Source organism: Tachypleus tridentatus, chromosome 8 (assembly GCF_004210375.1).
Source record: "Tachypleus tridentatus isolate NWPU-2018 chromosome 8, ASM421037v1, whole genome shotgun sequence".
In the NCBI taxonomy this organism is placed as follows: domain Eukaryota; kingdom Metazoa; phylum Arthropoda; class Merostomata; order Xiphosura; family Limulidae; genus Tachypleus; species Tachypleus tridentatus.
The window spans coordinates 78,643,634-78,668,726 of record NC_134832.1 but is presented as its reverse complement, the minus strand read 5'-3'; the positions used below and the strand labels follow the sequence as shown (position 1 = coordinate 78,668,726).

At 32.8% G+C, this 25,093-nt stretch overlaps 1 protein-coding gene across 7 annotated transcripts in view; it reads right to left on the bottom strand.

The window, feature by feature from the left end:
* Positions 1-690: 690 nt before the first annotated feature.
* The window catches only part of LOC143222750 (ral GTPase-activating protein subunit alpha-1), a 191,441-nt gene continuing 167,038 nt past the window's right edge, over positions 691-25,093 (bottom strand). For 5 of the 7 annotated variants that reach the window (XM_076449687.1, XM_076449689.1, XM_076449688.1 and 2 more), the window contains 7 exons: positions 24,717-24,840; positions 14,594-14,752; positions 13,497-13,655; positions 9,845-9,972; positions 6,977-7,107; positions 1,679-1,864; positions 691-1,268 (listed from right to left, as the gene is read on the bottom strand). In XM_076449687.1, the coding sequence (XP_076305802.1) occupies positions 1,207-1,268; positions 1,679-1,864; positions 6,977-7,107; positions 9,845-9,972; positions 13,497-13,655; positions 14,594-14,752; positions 24,717-24,840 (949 nt within the window). In that variant the 3' untranslated portion in view covers positions 691-1,206. Of the gene's footprint in view, positions 1,269-1,678; positions 1,865-6,976; positions 7,108-9,844; positions 9,973-11,307; positions 11,387-13,496; positions 13,656-14,593; positions 14,753-24,716; positions 24,841-25,093 lie in introns of those variants that run through there. The other 2 variants (XM_076449691.1, XM_076449694.1) reach the window with 2 other exon arrangements.

Genomic DNA, 25,093 nt, shown 5'->3' with positions numbered 1-25,093 from the left:
AAATGGAAGGATTAATTTTAATTTAAAAATTTTACTGAAAAGCATGGAAATATTTTAAGCAAGATATCCTCCACCATGTTTTTCACCTTTTTTCACCTTTTCACCTAACGTAATCATATTTTTAAGTCTCTTGATTCAAAAATTAATATTCTACTAGCAGTCTATCTCAGTGACTTTAAATAACAAAATACATTTGTATTTTAAAACAAAAGCAAAACATTTCAATATTATTTTTTTGTCTTTCAGTACAAGATTATTGCATATCATTTCACAGTAATTCTTAACATCTTTCCTTCATATTTTAAGTGTTAAAATATTCTCTAAACTATTTTTTATCAAGATTATTGTTAGGTTCTGTTTCCATAATACTCTAAACTGAGAGAAGGAAACACTTTGTCCTAAAATATCACAAACATCAGTCATTCATTCCCACAGCAAGTTATAAAGACATAAGTAGACTTACAGAGAACAAATGTATCATATGAAAACATCAACAATTTTGCAAAATGTGTGACTTTGGTTATGTGGTATTTACATGAAAAGTCAATCTTTCACAAACATGTACATTATTTCATGTTTTGATGGACAGCTGTATCATTAGCAATTTTATTTTGAAATAACAAAAAAAAGGATAGTCATTGTGTAAGTTAAAATAAGGTGTTAATATTGAAAATTAAAACAAGAGGTGCAAATTTTTAATGATCCCTTATATTATCAACAATTCTATATACAAATTACTCATCAATTTATATAAATTTTGTGTATAACTATTCACAGATTATGTTTTAAGTACAAGTAATATTTTTCTATACAAGCATTAGTTTCTACAATCAGATTAAATAAGACATTGGCTGTTTAAACGTAAATCAAGCATATTTACAGCAAGATATTCTGATCTGTACAATTAACAAGAACTTAAACTCCCTGCTCCTTGGGAAGTTATTCTAAGTTAAATGTTATACTAACTATACATATCAAACACACGTCTAGAACAGCATAAAAAATCACTTCCTATTAATTTCATGGCCCCAATCCAACCTTATACGAGATATTCAAAACCTACCCTAACATTACTCCAAGATACTTATTAGTTTGTATACGAAACCTTCTCTCCTCTCTTAAAAGCTAGAATTATTAACACACAGGATCCAGTCATACTGAAGTTAAGCCTTAAAAGAGTTGAGGAAACCTGAAAGAAGACTAATATCACTGTCCATGATGAGAGAGAGGGGAAGAGGTATGACTCTGAGAAGCTGAAAGAGGTCTCTCTGAAAGACAAATAAAAAAATAAATTTTCTAAACAAAATGTGTAATTATTAAAAAAAGAATAGGTGAAGAAAATATATTTTATTTTGTTCTGTGATCAAACTATTTCCACTAACATCATTATTCTGTTCTGACTGTTTTTGAAAACATGACATGATCAGATTCAGCTATGTGAAAAAAATAAACGAAGGATGTACAAGATTTCGGAAAACATGGCAGAACTAGGTGTTTTTTTTCTTTAAAAGTTTCTTTGGATGGCATCATTTCATAATTGTTATTTTACGAGATCTTTGAGCTAACGTTATCACTATACCATGAAATGATCTCCTCTACGATAAGATGTGTTAATAATGGAATAATATACATACAAACGACATATTAAATGAAGATCTATATCTCATTTGGGCACTACCTTTGTACATCCTGAGGAAGGGTTGAGGTGAGGAACGAGGGGACAGGTTTTCCCCAGTTGAAAAGCTGAGAGGCCTGGTACGATAAGCAGAGTTGGAGCTACTGCCTGCTCCATGAGAGTCTAGCAAAGCTGCTGCTAGGTTAGTGTGAACAGACAGGTTAGCATTCCCACTGTGAACAACAGTACCTGCACAGGCAAGGATAAACAGCAGAAGTTTTGGGTTAGTGAGAGAGGAATAGTATTCTGGAAAAAATTACTGTAGTAGAAATAGAAATACATATTTTAATAGTACCCCAAGATTATGTCAACTGATAAAATACCAAATATCAGTCAGTTTTAGAGGTTAAATGTAGAATTATAAACATGCATATTGCAGGGTGTGTTTTCTTTGTTAAAGTATTCTTGAAATGTACTCTTTCTAGTAATATATTTTAATATTTAATGACTCAAAATAACTTAAAAATATCATAAATGCTTAACCCTTAAACAGCAGGAACATTATAGGTAGCAGAATCAATTGATGATTGCCACTGTTTAAAAGTTAATATCCTGTCACTGCATGTATGAATGGTAATTACACTTCCTATAAAATTATAAATTAAAGTTTTTATAAACAAAATTTTCCCACTTTAAATCAGGTGACAGCCACTAACAATTAACTTAGTTAATACCAAATATAGTCTAACTCTTAGTTCTTTGTGACTCAAAGCTAAAACACACAACACAAATCCTATCTACATTGCATCACCTAAACTATTTACTAGAAACTGCTACAAAACAAACAATTACAAACTAAAGATTGCTGGCCAATAGTTTTAATTTTAATAAAATGTTCTGTAATTTAATAATGGAAATGTTGTTTACTTAGGAGCTGATTATTTTAATTGTTGTGTGTGCACTCATACAATCAATAAAATAATATCTTCTTTCAAAATAGTACAAAACTATTTTCTAAATTCATTGCATGTTTCATTCTTTTTTTTTTATTTGTTCAGCTTACATTTTGAATGCTTGCAATGATTTGTAGGTTTAGCAGGATTTTTGTGCTCAGAAAATTAGTTCATTGCTTTTCTCTACATCTGTAGAAACTGAGCAGAACTAAAATCTTTTGGTATCTTGCACATGCCAACTGTACTCATTCAGACCCAAAATTCTGCAAAACGTTTTTCATTTTTTATTCTCTAACTTTTAATTCGGCCTTTCATGCATGGACAGGTTTCATGCCTAAACAATTGGTTAGATATTCTGAGTGAATGAAGGAAACCTTTGTGAGCAACAATATATAGATTTGATTAAACTGCATGTTAAACTGCAATTTTGTTTGTAAATTAATGAGTAGATATAATTTAAAATGATATCACTTTATGGTACACACTATGTTTAATTACTAATTAACCTCCAGTGACAAAAAAGTTAGTAAAAAATACAGCAATTTATTTACTGAAAAAGACATAACCCTTTTCTCAATTATTAACAGCATTCTTCTGTAATCCACCACTTATAAATAATCCATTTGTTAACCCTTTTGTTAGAGGCTTGGTATAATATACACAAGTTCATCTACACATTTGCACACATTAAGTATTTATACTATAACATTTGATAAAGTGTATCTTCACAAAATTTGGTAGACTTTTAAATGAAACATTTTTACTAAAGATTTGTTTATGAAAACAGTCTTCTTCATTCCTAGTCCAAATGCAAAGTGATTCCATGTTATGATTAAAAAACTATTCTTTGTCCCAAAAATCCCAAATATTAACTGCATAATCTTTAGAACCTCCAAAATACATTTCAAATGTTTGTTTACAGTAAGACTTTTTATTTTGTTATTTTCTATACTCAAACTATGTGGGATCTCTCACTTGACCAATCTTGAACCATCGTAAAAAAATTAGGAACTAAATATAAAATTATGCTTTTATTGTGCTAAAATATTTACATACTATAATGCAAAACTACAAATATTTAGCCTAAGTAGCTTAAGTCTCATAATGCTATATATTTACATACATATTTATCATTTTTTATTATACTGACGTTTAGTAAACTAATATTGTGTAATATAAAAGTCACATTTCAATTATTATACATTATAAATGTCTATAGATTAGTACTGTTTAGAAATAAGTTATTAAACTTACTTTTCTTCAAATATAGAACAATAAATCAAGAATGAAAGCAACAATTATCTCTTCTCACTACATTCTTTGTACTTGTGGTTGTTGTTGGACAAAATTTCATGGAAGATATCAAACACAATCTTTTTAGGTTTTATATATACAGTTTAATAATGAAAAAATCATAAATAATTACACTAATACTAAGCTTGATAACTAAGATGTACTTAGATTTAAAAAACATGAAACTTCGAGCAGACTAAAGATACAACCAACCTACCTACCTGAAATCATGGACTGAAAGAACATGGTAGCCTTTTCAAAGATAAAATGGCTGAGAAAACCACTCTGGGGAAATTCTAAGCTGTTGATTGGTTATTTACAGGACATATATTGAAGTAAGTATATATAAGGGTCTGTTTTCAAAATGGAAAGAGGTGAATAGGACCACTGTGTTGTATTCAGTATATATATTGTTTTATATTTTAGCTTGTCAAAACTGGTAATTTGAGTTTCTAATTTGTATGAAACTATAGACATAGTATTTTGACATAATTTTAACTAGTGCTGCATTCAACATGCCATGTAACTCACAAAAATTATTTAGGTGAATTATGTTAATAGTTAAATTAAGAAATTAACCCATATATAATATTAAAGTTTGAATTATAATCTACAATTTGATTCCAAACTTACAGACATAAACTCACAAAATAGTAGTTTAATAAAATTTCAAATGAAAGTCAACAAACATGATGACATGACTGTTGATCCATAACCTGTAGCTAAATAGTTAATACAATGTACAGATAACACTTTTTCTTTATTTTATCACAAACGTTCAAGAACAATCAAATGCATATAACTGGTACTGACAAACTCTTGGTGGGGAAATCAGATCAAGTATGCTGATTGGCTTATGCTTACATTATATATTCTGAGTTAGACAAACATGGAATTTACAATTTCAGTGGCACATGTCAAGAGTTAGGAAACCAATGTAGTGATGTTTATTGCTTTTGACATTGTACATGGCTGAGTTGTAAAAAAAAAGTAGCTCAAACTCTGCTTGGGAAAGAATACTAAAAGTGACATAATAAATTTGAAAATGAAATTTAAAGGTACTTTGACCAATCATATGAAGTTTGTATAAAATTGACTAAATGTTTCTCAAATGCACAGCACATACCATAATTTTAACTACTTTCTAATAAAATAAAACAAATTTATACTGATTAAAATTTATCAAATATATTTTGAAAACAAAAATATTAAAGTAAACCCCACAAGCAATATGTTGCTCAAGTTCAAGGTATTAACAAATAATTATTAACTCCCTCAATAGGGGCTCTGTTGATTTGACTGATCATGTGACCTCTTTGTACTCTTTTAGTCTTTTTAGATTTAATACTTCTACCTTTCAATAAAGTATGCATACAAAGTTTGGTAGTCTTTCACATACAAAAAATAAATTTCAGTGTAGTATTTTTAATAAAATAAAATAAAGATTTGTCCATGAATATATTGAGTATTTGCTTTGAATAGCTTGTTTGCAAAGTAATTTGTATGTTAAAATGAAAATACTTTCTTCATCTAAAAAATTTCAAATTTCCACTGTGTAATCCCCCAAACCTCCTAAATACATTTCAAATTTTTCTTTCAATAAAATTTTATATTTTATCTGTTATTTTCTCTACCCTAACTCTATTCAAAATCAGTCAATGCACTTAATTTTTTTAATTCAATTAAATAATGCACTGAAGAACATAAACTAATAAACGTGCAAAAAGTAGGCACATTTTCTTACCTCTCAAACATTTCTGGCTTTCTAACTGGGTGACAAGAGTAGTTACAAATTAATCTAAGATAGTCATCAACATTCTCATGAGTACTATCTTGGTACTCTGAGTGAAACTAGCATTTAACCATTTAGAACATAATGTTATATAATAGGTAATTTGATAGATGAAAATGTTGACTTTCTATTGGGTATAGGTAACATGTAATTAAACATAAAAGAAAAGTATTAATAAATTCTGAAAGAGTAGATGTGACAGTAGGGGTCTGATTTTCTGTTTGACAGATTTGTAACCAAAGAAAACTGAAGACTATAAAAATTATGGTTTATCTGAGCAGTGATAATTTAATAGAGATTAATTCACTTTTAATTCTATACTTTTACGAGGGATGGTGGATAAACTAGGGAAGATGATATGCTACAACAAAATGTGTCATATGGGTCACATTAGGGGAAATTCAGGTTTTTAATATTTCCTTGCAGAATTAAGTACTTAAAAGATACTACTAAAATATGAATTACACTATGTAACACAAGTTTTATTTCTGGATATTATGTATTATGTGACCATTATTCCCTTCAAACTTTGCTTTTGTGACCTGGATAATGAAATTTGCACCTTTTCATTTACATAAGGTTTGAATAAAACAACATATGAATCAAGATTTACATGTTTTTATACTAAAGTTACACTAAAATGTTTAGAAGTAAGTAGTTTTTTGAGATTTGCGACTGTAATGTAAATCACTTTCATGTATCATCCTCAAATATAGTCTCCCATCATGTTTTTGTTATACACTCATAAGTCACAAAAGCAAAGTTTGAAGGGAAAAATATGTCTTTTCCATTTACTTTAGACATAAGCAATTGGGAAATAACACTTTCTGCCCAGGAACAAGAAAAATAAAACTTTTGTTACATGGCATTATTTGCTAAGATTTTATGCTATTCTAAATGATATAACAAACAAATAGTAGTTTAATAAAATTCTGAATGTAAGACAACTTACATGCCTTGTGCCATGTACAGTAAAGGATACCCATGGCAATAAGGTTACATAAGAAATTCCTGACTACTTTAACTTTCTGAAAAATACGTATGATGCTAATTGAGCTGTATGTGGTTATAGCTTATTAATGTGCTACAGATGAACACTAGCACCACACAATTTTAACTGTAGCACCTAATAAGCTAAACTTGTTTTTGTCTTCTTTTTATCGGGATGCAACTTGCGGTTAATTCTCATAAAACTGGACATTATTGAACAACATACAATTATCTGTCAATGAATCAGAGATTTTGAAAAATAAGCACAATATTTTGATAACTTGCTACAAATAAAACAGCTTTACATTTATCATTCATATAAAACAAACTTACCTGTATTTCTAGGAGGCTGTACTTGTCTAGGAGGAGCTGGAGAGTATGTTGCAGCAGCAAAGTATTCAAAAGTAGATAATTCCTTGTGGTTCTGAACAATTGTTTCTAAAGATCTAGCCCTTTCTTCATAACTACACAGGAATGTTAGGAAGCAAACTAGTATAAACAACAAGAAATGTCTGCTTATCTATCAGAGAGAAATGAAAATCTCCATTTAAAACTAGAAATTCAAATAATGATAACAGGAAAAAAAACCAAAAAAAACTGTCACAATCACAGTAAAACACAGTTTATAAGACACCTAAAATATCTTGTAATTACTGAATGGAAATATGAAATTACTACTAACACAGTACATTACCATTAGTGTACTTTCAACAGCTTGTATAGTATCAATGTTGTTTATATTAACATTCACTAATATTAACACACAAATATTTATTTTAACTTTTAGCAAAACAGTATTTATTCATATAAAGAGAATTTGTTGCACCTGAATGACAAGTACTAAATTTAGAGAAATAATTTTATTGCTCTTTATAAATGGTCATAATTTTGTATTTTCTTAGATTAACAACAGATTAAAATTGACTTGGCTGGTGAAATTATTTTCAAGATATATAAAAAAAATACACACTTTTTTATTATAACACAGTGGTTCCCAAAATGTGCATTGTAAGATATTTCAGAGTTTTGAGGGAAACATAGCAATATCGACATCTGTTGGACACCGTGCAAGCTACTAGCTCGAGATAGTTCACAGTTTAAACATTAGATCAAGCTATATTCCTTTTGCTGATGTTCTCAAATGTTTGAGATGTCTTTTTGTTTACTTGTACTTTTGGCTATGCCAGTAATTTTTCAAACTTTCTTGTTTCTCAGATTTTGTATATAAATAACTGCTAACTCTCCAGGTACACTAGTAACAGAAATAACTGAAGGTGTTGTGATCAAGCGTCTGCAAAGTCTAGCAAAGTTCAGTAAATTATTTTGATTTTTAGTCCTTTTGCATAAAAATGAAAAGATTTTTTAACATTAATAAGAAGTGTGGGAATGAAGAAAAGGATAACAAACCACAGACCCATGACAAAGTTGTGAAGAAATGGAAATATCAGAAGTATGAAGATAGTTATCTAGATTTTGGTTTTACTTTGACAGATGTCAATCATGAAGAGTGTCTGCAGTGTGTATTATGTTAAAAAGATTTGGCCTTGGAGTGCATCCTTTCAAGTAAATTAAACACCACTTAAAGACCAATCATCCTAACACGACTAGTGAATCCCAAGATCATTTTACCAGAAAGTTAAAAAAAAATTGAAAGAACAAAAAGGTACATTTTTGAAATAAGCATCAGTACCAAGCAACTTTTTTTAACATCCTACAAGGTGGCACATAGAGTCACAAAATGTAAAAATCCTTACACCATCACAGAAGAACTGATTTTACTGGCTGCAATGGATATGTGGACCCACTGCATAACCCACAGAGAAGCCCTTGCATCAAAGCACCTGAGTCTTCCACTGAACCTAATCCTCGAAAATATATTGAAAGTGGTAAACTTTAAAACTTTGCCACAGAAGAAGAGGTTTTTTAAAAACTGTGCGAGTATATGGAATCTGAGCCCGTAACTATGTCATATTACTGTTGCTTGTGATGGCTCTTCCGTGGGAATGTACTGTCCTGTGTGTTCAAATTACGACAGGGACTCTACTCTTATCTCAAAGAAAAACACAAATGTGCTAAAAACTTCTTGGATACAAAATTAGCATATTTGTGTGATCTCTTTCAAAAACTGAACATGTTGAATTTCTCTGCAGAGAAGCAACACGCACATTCTGAAACTCACAGAGATGGTTTTGGCCTTCAGAAAAAAGTTACTACTATAGAGAAGAAAAATGAAAGAAGATGGTGGCAAAGACTGTTTCTTTCTGTGACAGCAATTTGTTACATTCAATGAAGTTAATTTGACCCACAAACAAAAATTTGTTTTTGAAGAGCACCTAACACAACCCAGTGACTGATTTGAAAATTACTTTCCAGAAGATATGGAAAAGTTTGCATGGATCCAAGACCCATTCAAGGCTGAGGTGCCATCTGAATTTACCTCTGCAAGGTTTGAGAAACTGTAGTGTTCAACAGGTGCACATAACCCATTAGTAATTGTAGTTATTTAAAAAAGAAATAAAAAATTGTTATTGAGCTGTCTTGTGACAAGACCTCAAAAACAAAATTTGGCAGCATGGAACTAACTGAGTTTTGGACATCAGTAAAAAATTAATATCTGCTGCTAAGTGCTAAAGCTCAGCAAATCCTAATTCCATTTGCAAAGTTGGGTTTTCAGTAGTTGTTGTGATAAAAAGCAAACACTGTGCAAAAATCAATGTGGAGCAGGAAATGAGGGTGGTGGTATCCAATCTGATTCCAAGGTTTGAGAAACTGTAGTGTTCAACAGGTGCACATATCCCATTAGTAATTGTAGTTATTTAAAAAAGAAATAAAAATATTGTTTTTACTTTCAGTTTACATATATTCTTCTTCCAAATGGCTTCTAATTTGTTAGGACATAAATACCTAAGTATTAAGTTGTTTGGACCAAACTTATTTAATAAATGGAACTATTAGGTTTTTCTTTTCACCTAGGGGCGCCATGAAAAAATTGATGAAACGCTAAGGGCACAGTAAACTGAGAAAGTTTGGAATACACTGTTTTAATATATTATACACAAAATATACCAAACATAATCAAAGAATGTCGAAAACAACACTGGATTCAACAAATCATTAAATTTAAACCAAAAAAAAAAACTTTTTAAAAAGTTACAAAAAACAGGTTATCTATATTTAACTTCCACCATTTTGAAAGGATACAAGTTTTGGTATAATGGAATGAGGGATCGTTTGGAACGACTGGCATTGATGGCTGTTGACCTCACCAGGCCTGGTAACACTTTATGGTCAATTATAGCACCACTGTAAAGTGGTCCAAAGTGTGGAACCTGAAACAAAAAAAGGCAGAAAAGTATAATACAATTATATCAACAATAAAGTATATTGCTATATATATAATATTCTGTTTCTTTAACTTTCACATGTGATACAAACTACCAATATACTGAAAATCTCTAAACTATACTGTCAGAATTATTTTAAACTGTAACTTGGCTACTCAATGTTCCTGAATTGATTTATTATTAGCAGTTTACAGTTTAACATCTATACTACTGTGCTATTCTCAGGTATATGTGAAATTATTCATTTATTGAGTAAGAAAAATATAGAAAAAAATGAGCATTTCTAAAACCTGCAGTTTTTACTTTGTTCATTAATAAATGGTGGATCCCCTACCCCTTTGGTATGTAGCATAACCTACACCCTTCAACCAACACTTACAACTTCTCTCTGTTGTACATAATGCATAATAATCTGTCATTCATTCAATAAAGCAGCAGTCATGCTCCTGCAGATTCTGTAATCTTGTCTTATGCTTCAACCCTAAAGTGGTATATCAGGACAGTTTATCAGCCACTTAATAGCAATACATGCACAGTATCATTGGTTATGTCCTACAGGATCATATACAAGCCAGCTCCATAAAATTCTGTGAAGGATAGCAATGTTATATTGTTAGGTATACTACAGTTGTCAAACCACTCTTGTTGAGAAATACTACTAAGCCAATACCCTGAAATTATAAAACAGTGACCAGATCCTTCCACCTACAGTCAGTACTAAACAATCACTCTTACAGATGTACTATGATTCATCAGTCAACAATATTAATTTTCACACATAATTTCAAGATCAAAGTTTGCTACTACTCTTCACTAGTCAGTTATCAAAAGCAGTTTCCTACATACAATTTTTATGCAGGTCACAATATAAGTTAAAATTCTAAAATCCCTACATAAGCGTCATGGTGTTGCCACTTGTGTTTCTCTTGACCACACCTATCGTAGTATTCCTTTTTGTAGAATATGTAGGAAATATTAAATACCATAAGTAACTGTACTATAAATACAAAAGTACAATCATGTTCTTGAATCTATGACAGTACACACAATACATCTGGGTAAGTTAAGAATCACATGTCTATCTGCCATACTTCAAAACCAAATGGCATCTTATTAATGTTCCTTTTGTAGACCTTATTCACATCTTGACTATTCAACATTGTGCTATAAATGGAATTTCAGATATATGCCACAGTTTTTTATATCTACTGATAGAATAGAATGCATCAACTAAAAATATGCTACTATCTAGCTGTATTTAATATACTTTAAAAATTATTTTAAAACTTCATTAAATATCCAATAAATTTAATTACTTACCACACTGATTTAGCATAATTCAGGTCATTATATTACGATCACATCACACCTTTAACTCTCTCAACACAGACTCAGTCAACTGGAATAACCACATTACCTCTTTGTACTAATTTAAAATCTTTATAGATTTAATACTTCTAACCTTCAATACAGTGCATATAACTTTACAAAAATTTGTCAGTCTTTCAGTTAACATTGAAAGTCTTTCACATGCAAAAAATCATATTTTATATAAACTAAAATAAAGATCTGTCCAAGAATATATTGTTTTGAATAGTCCATGTGAAAATTAATTTTCATGTTAAGATTAAAAATACTTTTCTTCTTGTCAAAAATCTCAAATTTCCTTTGTGTTATCCCTAAAACCTCCTATATGCATTTAAAATTTTTTTTTCAGTCAAACTTTACATCTCATCTGTTAATATCTCTATCCTAACTTTATACAGAATCAGTCAATTTGAACAACCTCATAGCCACCAAAAAAACAAACATTTTTTCTTTCTAGGATGAGTGTAAATTGTACCATGAAATGACATGCATTTTTCCTAAATAGCCTTAAGTTCATAACAGTACACATCTATTTATAATTAAATCTTATTGTTATAGTGCTATTTGAACTGTGTCCAACTATTATTTGCACCATTATAAGTTGTAAATTACTCTGGAAACATGCAGCTTATGTTATGGTAGAGAATTACATTACTTAAAATTATTATGAGTTGCATGAATGCATGCCTTGTGAAATAATTTTAGTATATCATTAGTTTTTTACCTAATTTAATCTTAATTAACCTAAAAAAAGATCCCTATTTTTACATTTTAAGTACTTTTATAATGAGAACTAAAAATGAATGTGAAAACCAAGAAATAAAGTACTTACCAAAGACACTTAACAATACCTTGTTTTTAAACTAATGATAGTAATGCAATAAGTAATTTTTATTTAATTAAATAATGCAGAAAAGAACATAAATTAATAACAAGCAAATAGTAGACAATTTTCCCTAACCCTTCAAATTGTTCAGGATTTCTAACGACATGACAACAGCCATTACAAATTCATGCAATCTAGTCATTAACTTTTCTATATGAATAAAGTTTGTACTCTGATTGAAACTGATACTTATCTGTTCAGAACATAATGTTATACAATACGTCACTTGACAGAAGAAAAATTAGACTTTCTATTAGTTATATGTAATATATTATTAAATATAAAAGAAAGCTGCTAACAAATCCTGAAAAGGAGGATGTGATAGGTGGGTGTGGTAGGAGTGGTCTGATTTTCTATTTGTAACCAAAAAAAAAAATTGAAGGCTTTAAAAGTTTTGGTTTGTCTAATCAATGATGATTTTATAGTGAGTAATTTACCTTTAATTTTATACTTTTTGAAGCATTGGTGAATAAAACAGAGAAGATGCCAGTAAAAATGTGTCAAGTATGTCACACATACAGGAAATTCAGGTTTTTTTTTAGATATTGCCTTATAGAATTAATAACTTAAAACTTCTATACTATTAAAATATGAATTATTAACTAAGATTTTATGCCACACTAATTGGTATAACAAAGTAGTTTAATAAAACTTTGAATGTAAGACCAAAACTGTGTGTCATGTGCAGTAAAGGCTACCTGTGAAGATAGAGTTACACATATCATTTTATACACTTATTTAATGCTGAAATTATAACTCATTTTAAAAACAAGTTTCTCCTTAGTTTTTGAACATGAATCCCTTACATTAAACAAACATCACTTCTCAGTATAGTAGTAAGTTAGAACAGTGACCAGTGCCAAAATAAAAAAATATGAACTCATTTCATCAATAAAGGTTTACATATGTACTATGAAAAGAACACAAGTGCAATGAACAGAATAGAAATTGAGATCAGAGTATCTTGTGATATTAATCTTTGAAATAGATGCATTATATATACAGAAGTAACTGCACCCTTATGAACTTTAAATCAACTTGTATGTAGAAACTTTTAATCAATTCTTATATGTTTCACCTAATTCTACCACACCAAATAATAAAATTAAAAAAATTCACAATTAATAATGAAAACTATTTGAATAATGTAGCCCTTTCCCTAATTGTTTTTCACTAAAATCTTATTGAATTAATCTCAAATGCTCATATTCTGAGTTAAATATCTGAAAACACAAACATAAGATATTCAGCATACCTCTGGTTTACGGGATATTTGTATCCTGTATAATTGGTTATGTAAAGGATAGATGACAATCAAAACATCACAAAATTCGGTAGCAATGATACCTCTTCTGTAATCCCTAGTGTGTTCTGACCACACAATATGGACTTCATCATTTCCAAGATGTCGTACCTGTAAAAACAGGGAAAGAACAATCAATTGTTTTTGTTATTTCTTCACAAGTTAAATTAATACTACAAAACCACTAGAACACCACTAGAATGAAACAAACTTGTTTCTTAATTCAAACAAAACTATAGCACTAATTACATGCAAAAACTTTACAGAAAAGTACACTTAACACTGTTCAGATATAAGCATTTTAGTTAGATGTAAAATCCTCATTATAATTTCATATGTGAGCTTACAAAATAAACTGTTGACACTGCTATGGACTTTTTTTGTATAAAAACACTACTTTTAGAAGAATTACTATATGCACAAGCATCATTAATAAAATACTTACCTAAAGATTATAGAAATGTACAAACACATTTTAATTGCATTTTGCAATACAATTAAACAAGAGAAAATACTCAATAGCCACAGCACTTAAAATTATTTTGGACAGGATTACTGTAAATCGATCTATGAAATCCTTACTTTCCATTTCATCAGCTACAATTTAGTAGACCAGCAATACCAAGTGTGGGGTGTATGCATACCCAATTTGATTTTATTACTCATCAGGATCTAATAATGCCAAATTATTAATTTATTGAATAAGAAAAATATAGAAACAAAATAGCATATCTAAAACATGTAATCTTTACTTTGTTCATTAATAAAGGGGTAGATCCCTTACCCCTCTTGACATGAAGCACAGCATACACCCTTAAACCAACACCCACAACATCTGAAAACTAAAATAACACTTTTTTTCTTGAAGCATCATTACAGTAAATCAATCTAGAAGACCTTGGGCATAGTCAAGTAGTTTGATTTATAATGTTTAACCTCACAGTCCAGAACTGTAATACTTGCAAGAGAGAGAGAAAAAAAAAGATCAATTTAATTTCAATCATTTACAAATTTTCACAAAGAATATGAGAATAAACCTAAAACTGCACCTTTTTATTCATCGAATCTCCCTCTAAGGATGTACTCATGCGGGTTGAGACATGAAATATCACCTCCATGAAAGAGGTTGCATAATAAGGAGCTGTATCTCCAGTACTCCTGTTCTTCTGCAGTCCTCCAGTAAATCCTGTATGAGTCTCTAGCTCTACCTATTGTGTGAAAGGGTTTTTCTTTAGTTTTTTTACTTGAATAATTTACGTACTATAATGATATCTATTATACAATATTCCATTTCAAATGGTGACCAATATATAGTGCATACTCCAACAGATATTAAATGTTTTATTATCTATCATTTCAACTAGCAGTTTTTAAAAATCTACATTTATGAATATACTCAGATCCAAAATTCACATTTAGCACAATGAGAGAGTCAAATGAATTTTAAGTAAATCTAACAAGTTACACATACATTTTATTGTAAGTACTTTCAAACTGTAGACAAAACATGGGAGTTTTTGAGTTAGGCTTCAAAGTTGGTTTGTTGGTTCATTTAGTGTTTTATGGCACAAAGCAGTTAGGCTTTCTGTGCCAAACATCCAGTGAAAAGGTAAATTGTAGTAAAATTCATAAAAGGAAATAAAGGAAAACAAAAACAGAGTTTAAAAACATAAATAGCATAAAACAATGTTGACATCTAGCCTACAATGTTAAGAGAGAAACCATAGCAAGAGAAGTTGTAAAGGACTTTGTGTAGCATAATGGTAATTATCATAACCTGCCAGGAGACTAACAGGTAAGTACAAGAAGCACCGTCAGTCACCTGCAGTTGGCCTTTCCAGTCCTGGTTCTGAATTATGTGTCATTATAGCCATTTTCAAGAAGTAAAGGAATAAAAGTGCTAAAAGATATGTAGCAAAATTGTAATAATAACTCTCTAGGATGACTAACACATAGCTCAAACAGCAGCGTTAGTCACCTGAAGTTAGCCTTTCTAGTCCTGGTTTCAAGTTATTTAATGTTATGGCCATTTTCTAATTTTAAATTGAACTAGAGAGACTGTGATTCTTAAAAGGGAACCACATTAAAAAGGGGTTAATGTATAAATTAAAAAACTTAAATGACATCAAAAAGATTAATAGCCTTTAAAAAACTAAAACCTTTATCAAGGTGGACAGTGTCACCATCACCAATAACACTGTCTAATGTTATAGATAAACCTTGGAACAGAACATGTTTAAAATGGTGCCATCATTGAGAGTCTTAATGATGGCAAGAAAGTAAAATGTAGCTTATTGTGATCTGAGTGTCACGCAGACTACACACTGGTGCATCAGTTTCAGATAAAAGAAAACGATGAGTTAAAAAACTGTGACCAATGCGTAGTATAGTTAGAACAACTTCCTCCTTCCAATCCTTATGGAAGCAAGACGGCTGAAGTCCAATATAGGATTTTATTTGGAAAAGCTTGTTTTCACCTTGCTCAGTCCAAGTCAACTGCCAGCTGGCACGGAGTCGAGCTTTGAATACAGGACCATAGTCCACGTATCGAACAGGCACAGCAGTGATAGTGCCAGAGCAGATAGAGTTAGCTGTCGTGTTTGTGAATACCAACGTAGCCTGGTATCCAGAAAAACCGAATAGAAGTAGATGTTAAAGAGAAATGGGCCAGTCAGTTTTAAATAGCGGCGAGAACAGGGTGTGAACCAACGTGAAGCAATTCCAGGGCCAGTAGAGAACTAAGTGAGTCAGTATAAACAGTGCTGTTGGAGTACTGCTTAGCTTCTATGTGATCCAGAGCAAGAGAAATGGCATACAATTCAACAGTGAACACAAAAGCTGAAGAGGGGATTCTGCGCGCAACCACCGAGCTGCAACATACCATGACAGAGCCCACAGAGTCACCTGATTTCGAACCATCCGTATAAATAGGAATGGAAAGATTGTTCAAAAGATGTTCAGTAAATAAAAAACAGTACTTCCAATTGGGAGTATCTGCTTTTCTCAGATGACTTAAAGAAAGGCCAAATATGGGGACTGTAATAAGCCATGATGGGATGGGCTGACCAGTGGATACTGCAATGTTATCCAAGGACAGACCTAATTCATCCAACTGCACCTGGATACGAAGGCCAAAAGGAGCAACAGCAGATTGTCTGTTCTGAAAAAGTATGGCCCACTGAGTAAGGAAAATACAACCCCAGTTGGGATGCTCTGATAAGGAACGAAGTTTCCAAAGCATATAGTAGAGACAGTTGCAAACGGCAAAGGTGCCTAGAAGGTTCATGAGACTCTGTGTATAAGCTCTAAACTGGGGAGGTGCAGAAAGCCCCAGTGCAGAGCTGAAGTCCTTGATGATGAATGGGGTCCAGCATCTTTAAGGCCGAGGGTCTGGCAGAGCCATAGACCAGTGATCCATAGTCGAGTTTTGATCAAAAAGAGCATGATATATCTTTAGCATAGAACATTGATCTGCTCCCCAAGTGGTGGTAGAAAGGACACAAAAGTTGTTTGGTACTCTTGTACATTTGACCCACAGCTACTCAATGTATGGTAAAAAGGTCAGCTTACAGTCAAAGATAAGCCCCAAGAACTTGGTCTCAGGGACCACAGGCAACGCAACTTCACCAATACAGAGTTCAAAATCAGGGTGAATACCCCTTTGGCGGCAAAAGTGCATGCAAACAGTGTTAGAGAGAGACAAATAAAGCCGTTTGCCATAATCTACTTCAGTACACAATTGAGGAAAGTTTGTAGCTGCCGCTCAATATATCTCATGTCCGACGACAGACATGAGATGTGAAAGTCATCGACATAGAGCCTGTTTGCAACAATAAGAAGGAGTTGTTCAATGATGGCATTAATCTTATGCTGAAAAGTGTGACACTCAAAACACAGCCCTGAGGGACTCCAAGATCCTGTAGAAAAGAATGGAAAAATGTCGAACCAACACGAACTTGGAATCTCCTTCCATTAAAATATTTTTAATAAAAATGGGCAAATAACCATATATATATGTAGAGGTTTCACAAAATGCCATACCTCCATGTTGTATCATAAGCTTTCTCAATGTCAAAGAATGTTGATACAAGATGTTGACATTTTAAGTCGATTCAGGTGGTCCAAGGTGGAGCACTGTTGTCGGAACCCACACTGGATGGGTGAGAGGAGGTTGTTTGATTCAAGGAACCAAACTAAATGAGCATTAATCATCCTCTCTAAGATCTTACAGGGACAGCTCATCAAAGCTCAGAGAAAGGTAGGACATTAGCCTGGCACCAGAGATAAGGAAAAACATTCTCCTGCCAGATCCTGTTAAAAACAATTACAAGAATATCAAGAGAAGCAGGAGAGTGATAGCGCAGCATGTCATAGTGTACATCATCTGGTCCAACCGATATACTGCCAGACCAATGAAGAGCCAGTTTCAATTCCACCAGTGTAAAGGGACAATTATAGTCATAGAGCCAATCACCTCGAAAGGAAAGAGGTGATCGCTCTGCCCGAGTCGTGATGGCTAAGAAGGTGAAAGAAGAAGCAGAAGTGCTAGATACCTGGCAAAAGCTTCCACCTAGAGTATCGGCAATGCTCTGTGTATCAGCTACTTCTTGGCCATCAGAGAGTAAGATCGAGAGGGGGAAAGAAGTGTAGTACTCACTGACCTTTCGAACCCTGTCCCATATGACTTTGGAACTGGTGGTAGAATATATGCCAGTTGTGAACTTAATCCAAGATTCCTTCTGGCTTTGACGTTTTATCCACCAAGTATGTGTATGGGCCTGCTGGAAAGCGATGCAGTTTGAAAGTGTGGGATATCTATGGAAAGTATCCCAGGCACGTTTTTGAGTCTTCCTTGCCATGTGGCAGGCAGGATTCCACCACGGAGGATATAGTGGAAAACATGTCAAGGTTTTAGGAATACATTGAGCAGCTGCTTGTATAATAATCAGTTACTGTTACCGCACAGTTGTCTATTGATGGCTGACAGACGATGGCAGGATCAAGTTCTGTGAAAGCAGTGAAAGTGGGCCAGTCTGCCTGATCCAGCTTTCACCAGGGCACATGGATTTGGTGGCATCGACCATGGCCAGTCTCTCTCGAAATTACTGGAAAATGATAACTGCCATATGGATTATTGTCAACCCTCCATGAAAAATGGGAGAATAACGAAGTGGAGCAAACTGAGAGATCAATAGCAGTAAGTGACTGACTAGGTGCATGAAAATAAGTAGAAAAACCAGTATTGAAAAGAGAAAGGTTGTGATCAGAGAGCATACACTCTACAGAGCGACCCCTCCTATCAATAACAGCACTTCCCCAGAGGGGATGATGTCCATTAAAGTCCCCCAGGATAAAAAAGGGAGACAGCAACTGTTCAATGAGAGCATCAAGGTCTGATTGATCATATGTCTCTCCAGGTGACAGGTATAGAAATCAAACAGTGATGGTATGATCCAAGGAAACACGGATGGCTACGGCCTCCAAGGATGTGTTGAGTGACAAAGACAGGGTGGACGCATGCTAATCAGCCAACAGTGCCACTCCTCCATGTACTCGTCCATCACACAGCCTGTCATTTCTGTACAGAGAAAAACTGCCGAAAGGTGACTGTATCAACAGGTTTCAGAAATGTTTCCTGTAAGGAAAGACATGCAGGATGGTAGGAAGCAATCAGTGTTTTGATGTCATCCAGATTAGAACGTAAACCTCGACAGTTCCATTGTATCAAGGTGGCCATTTTTAATGAAGTGTAGGTGAATTGGTTGGATAACCCTTCTGCTTATGACCACATATTTTTTCTTTACTGTCCTTATCAGAGGAAGGTCTATCGACCTCCATGGATCTTGCCCTGGGTCAATTTGGCAGGTCTTTGTTGTTGGAAGAGGTTTCCAGTGACTGAGGATGCGAACAAATGATTGTTTTGCATCTTGGGTGAGAAAAAAATATGTATCCGAAGAAATGCCTGTACCTGGAGCTAAAGGATGTGGATTTTGGGGTTTGTTAGAATGTATGGAAAGGACAGAGATGAGTGTAGAAGTTGATTCATCAACATTTTTGACCATGCAGGTCAAAAGGCTTTTCATTTATTTTGAGAACAATTCTCTTGGAGGCACAGAGAGATCTGTCTGCATTTCCATTGAAGTTGTGGAACAAAGTGCAGCAACATACATCTGAGATGAAGTGGTGGACAGCAACTTTCGAGCCTCAGGATAAGTAATGTTATGAATTGTTTTCAAACCTAGCGCCTCTTTTTCTTCCAACCATTTTGGGCAAGAACAAAAGTAGGATGAGTGAGAGCCATTGCAATTGACACAATGTGGCTCTGTTTCACATTCATAGGCATCATGGTCTTTGCCACCACAATGAGAGCATGTCAGGGAACCACAGCATGACATCATTGAGTGACCAAACCTCTGACACTGGAAACATCGGACAGGGTTTGAAACATATGGCCATACCTCGAGTGGAAAAACCAGCGAGAATCTCTGACTTGGGGATGTTCTTCAAATCCCTCTCAACAATAACTCCTCCTGTTGAATTCAAAGTAGCATGAGGTGTAACCTCAATAAGTATATCCCCAATTGCCTTTAAATTCAAGAGGAGTTCACTGTGTTGAGATGTGGATGTTTCCACCAATATGTCTCCAGATAAAAGCTTCTTTACTGATTTTGGAGAGCCAGCAAGTCCCTAAAGTCCCTTCTGAATGAAAAAGGGGACATTTGCCCTAAAGGTTTCTCTGAAAGAGAATGTAGGATAAGACAATGAGGTACAACAGGTGGTACAGACGTTTAAGATTGCTGATCAGAAACTTCAAGACGTGGTTGTTTACCTATAGACTGTTTTTTTCACTTTTTTATTTAAAGGAACCATAGGAAAAAAGGAAATTTCGGTGCCCACTTAGCTCACCCACCATGGAGTCCCACGAGGGGACGCACTACAATGTCAAGCAAGGACACTGCAGCAACACCAGGGTTTCGTGAGCACTATACCCAAACACCAGCATCAGACACAATGCCCACAATACCTGTTGAGATCTTCCAACACTGGTATGTGGTTGACCCTAGCCAAAGTGGACCAGCCGAATGACCCAAGGGGGCCACCCAAAGGTTGCCCATCTACAGAATTTCAAGGCCAAAATGGTGCGTTAGGATTGGACCCATCAACCACCAGGACCCTTCACTCCCCTTCACAGGTCGCTATGAACGGCAAACACATGGATTGATGTTTAGATCCCAGAGGAGGTAAACTGAAAGAACAGAACCTTCCCTGGTAGGTCCCCTCACCACATACAGGAATCCACACAGAGGGATAGGCTTCAAGGAAATAAAACAAATTACATAACCAAATTAGGTACATCATTCACAATATTAAACTGATATGTCATAACAAGTAGTCAAAAACAAACTAAGGTCAGAGCCTATAACAAACTGTTAATTAGTTTCTAAAAAGGTGTGCTGTTATCTAAGTACATAACTGTAGTTAATTCATACTTTAACAGTAAAATCAAATGTTTTTACCTAAGTCAAGCATTGTAATAAGATCTGAAGGTTTCTGATCATAGTTAAACATTCTCTTATCTAATCATACCACAGCCTGCAGCAAGTTTCTATTAATTACTTTGTAGACAAACTACGGAATATTTTACCTTACTCAGTCATTAACTGCACCAAATAGTTGCTAGCTAAAACAAGAATACTTTTATCTTGTGCTTTTTAAGACATTTTTATACATGTGTTGTATGTTTTCTGGAAAGCTTACAAGAATATTGGAAGATAAAGGAACAATTTATAAAGAGCACATAATGTTTAATAATTATTAATGGTTTGGGATTTGATTTACTTTTTCTATTTGCTTTTATGTTATGAAATTTCTAAAATTTTGTTGAGAGATACTGTTTTGAAAATCATTAAGAATACAATCAAACCTCATTAATAAAAACTAACCAACAACAAAAAGTGTTTAAAATGAACAGTACAATGAAGTCACTTACAAACACCATTGTAAATAAACGTAATTTAAAACAAAGTCACTTATTACAAAAATCAGTTCACACATACACAAACATTTCTTTTACAACAAGTGCAAGGAAACCACAAGACTGACTGACTTCACAGATTAATTGCTTCACATTGGTATAACATGGTGTGAGACAAGCATTTATACCGTTAATACAACAAGCTAAACAGAAACTCCTCATTAAGAAGCCATTGCTTTAACGTTGAACATTTTGCAGGTTTAGCATAATTAGTTATTGCAAAATTACTGCAGCAAATTCATGAACAAAGTGTGACATAGAGGTGTTATGATTTTAGATAAACTGTAGAAGTTTCATCAATGAAACAGCACTTCATACATCATCTTCAAGAATGTCAGTAACTCATGTACGTACCGTGCAGTGTGCTGTCATCACTGGACTGCACAGCCCAAATAAGCAAAGCTATCAAGTACAGGATTTGTCATGATAATGTCTGCAAAAAATTGATATGGAAGCGTGTTATACTGTCTACAATTTTGAAGAAAATGTTTGATGTTTTGAAAATTTAAGAAAACAACAAAATTTAACCCAATCACAAATGTTTCCAGTTTTCAGAAGTGAACGACATTAAGAAAACATTGTTAAGATGGTTTATCAATGCACTTTTGATGAATATTGCAATCAGCAGGTCCATTCTCTATGTGAAAGCTGGAGAATTGGTACAAAAATAAATTGCCTCAATTTCAAAGACAGCAATGGTTAACTGAAAAGATTCATATCTTGACATGACATCACCTTTTGGTTGGTGTATGACGAGACTGCTGTCCTATCTGATGAATTGTTTATGACTGTTTGTTAACATCATTATCAGCACTAGTTGAAGGCTGCCCTAGAGATATTTTTAATGCTGAAGAAACTGGATTATATTTTTAATTGGATGACTTATAAGACCTTTAACTTTCAAAAATGAAATCTGTTATAGAAGAAAGAAGTATAGAAAGAATCACCTTGATGTTTTTTATAAATATGGATGGATTGGAAAAGCTGACACAACTCATTATAGGAAATAAAAGAAGTTGCAGTGTTTCAAGACTTTGAACTTTACTTGTAAAACATGAATGAATAGTGATTTATTCAATGATTGGTTACACAAAGAAAGTAGGAAGTTTGAATATCAGAAAAGTCACCATGTTCGTTGACAATTGCTCGACTCATTCAAACAAAGACAAAGTCGATTACACTTGTTTTACCCAACTAATATAACATTGAAACTACAACTCATGGACCAGCATGTGATCAGAAATTTCAAGATCTTTTGCTAAAATAAGTTGTGCAGAAAACTTACAAATAATCAACATCACAAATGCAATTGATATGTGACATTCATTGTGGCAGAAAGTCAGCAAGATGACAATAGTAAACTGCTTCTGTAAAGCATCATTTATTCATGTACAAAATACAACTAGCCTTAACACTGAAGGAGAGATCAATTAACTGTCTTTGGGAGATCCTTTCTCAACACATTGAGCTGTCAAAGATGTCATTTTTTATGATGACGAGAAACCTACATGAAGTAAAAACATATTCTCAAAAGAGCTGGTATTAGTATTAAAAGTTCAGTTAAAATAAAGTACAGAACAATATTTCGACCATCTTAACCTGAAGATGACCTTAAGTTGGAATGCTGTAGTTAATTTTAATTTTTAATATCCATACCAGCTATCTTGAAAATACAGATGTCATTTCTGGAATTTGTGGATGAAAATGATGAAACTGAAGTTTGCAAGTTGCCATATGATGATGACATTATTGCTTCTGTACTGGAACAACAAAATGATAAGCCAGATGAAGATGCTCCATTATTCTCCATCATAGTTGAAGAAGTGCCTTCAACATTACAAATTATTATTTTTGCAAAAATTTTCTGTTTAATATGATATGCAATGTTAATTTATTTCCATCTGCAGTTACACACAGCATGACAATAACTCTAACTTTCCATAACCTGTGGTTCTCAATGTTGCCTGTTTTTCTCCTTTGGCATTTACAGCGTAGTTGTGTGGCACATCGAAAAAAACTGATAAAATCTGCATAAATGATTTGATTTAGGGAATATTGATTCCTTTGGTGTAGACTAATAATGTAATGTTGATATTTAATAAGTTTTGTTTCAAAATCTGATAGCAATTTTTGACTAACTGCTGTTCTTTGTCACAATGATAAACCTTTGCTTTTCATAAAATTTCTCATACCAGCCACAATTAGCCTTGAAAAAAATACCACTATTTCCTAAACACTCTTTTGCTTTTATCATTATGACTTCTCTCCTTATAAGGCAGTCTTTTATTGCACAATTCTCCAAAATACATTAAAATAGCAACATCAATTTCAAGATGTCTTCTTTTTTTGTGCCAGAAAATGACTTTGTACTTTTCTTGCAAGAAAACAACTCACTGTGTACTTTTACTGGCTGCACAATTCCTAATTTGCTCAGCACACAAAATAACTTTTCTTTCAAATTCAGAATCATATGTAAAATGCTTTTCCATTGGTAAAAAACACATCAAAATAGTGTCTGAACAACAAGAAAGTCAGACAACGACTGAGGATAGTGATATCCAACTACACCACTAGAGGTACTGACATCAGTAAATTTGATGTTTTGTACATGTTTTTTAGACTTTTTAAGCTAAGTTCTTTTTAAAACATAGTCCAATCTGTTTGTTAATGCAGGATTTTTTGAAAATCTTTTTTGCTCGAGGAAAATTATGTTTGAGACTTTCAATGAATGAAAAAAATACCTGGAATTTAAGAGACACCCTAATTTTCAGTTACGAAAAATGTGAAAAAATATGCATCTTAAATATGAACTAATATGGTATTTCTTGATTACAAAGTAATGAAATGAAGTCAAAATTGTGATTTTAATTATATTTCAAAATTTTATATGTTGGCATGCACTCAACACTTGATAGCTAACTGATCACCAGAGTTGTCAAAGCCAAATATTTTTAATCTACATATACAAACACACTCACATAATACACACACACACATTTACTTTTATAAAATATTAAAATATAAAAATTTAAAATGGACATTTAAAAATTTTATGTAGTACGTATGATCAATCCTTGAAGTTTCTACAGTGTACTTCTTAATATATTTTGCCTTTTATTTTTTCTTTCAACATTTACCTCCCATCCTAACCCAGCTACAAATTCCTCAAATGCCTGACTTCCTCCCTGGTTACTAAGTATCGAATTCTTATCTTCTTGACCCTCAGCTACATATATGACTGCAATCTTATGTGTTTCACGGCTGTAGAAATAGATTTTGATTATACAATTGCTCATACACAACAATTTAAAATAAAGAAAAAAACCTATCATAATGTAATATATCTCTATCATCTTATTTGTACAGCAAATGTCACCATGCAAACAGGATTAACAAGGTACTAATATAACAAAAAAGGAATTACTACAATTTAAGCTCAACAACAGCAAATTGCTTTCAACTTATTAATTACCAAATTGTCATTTTTTATACAGGTAACCTAAATTGTCACTTC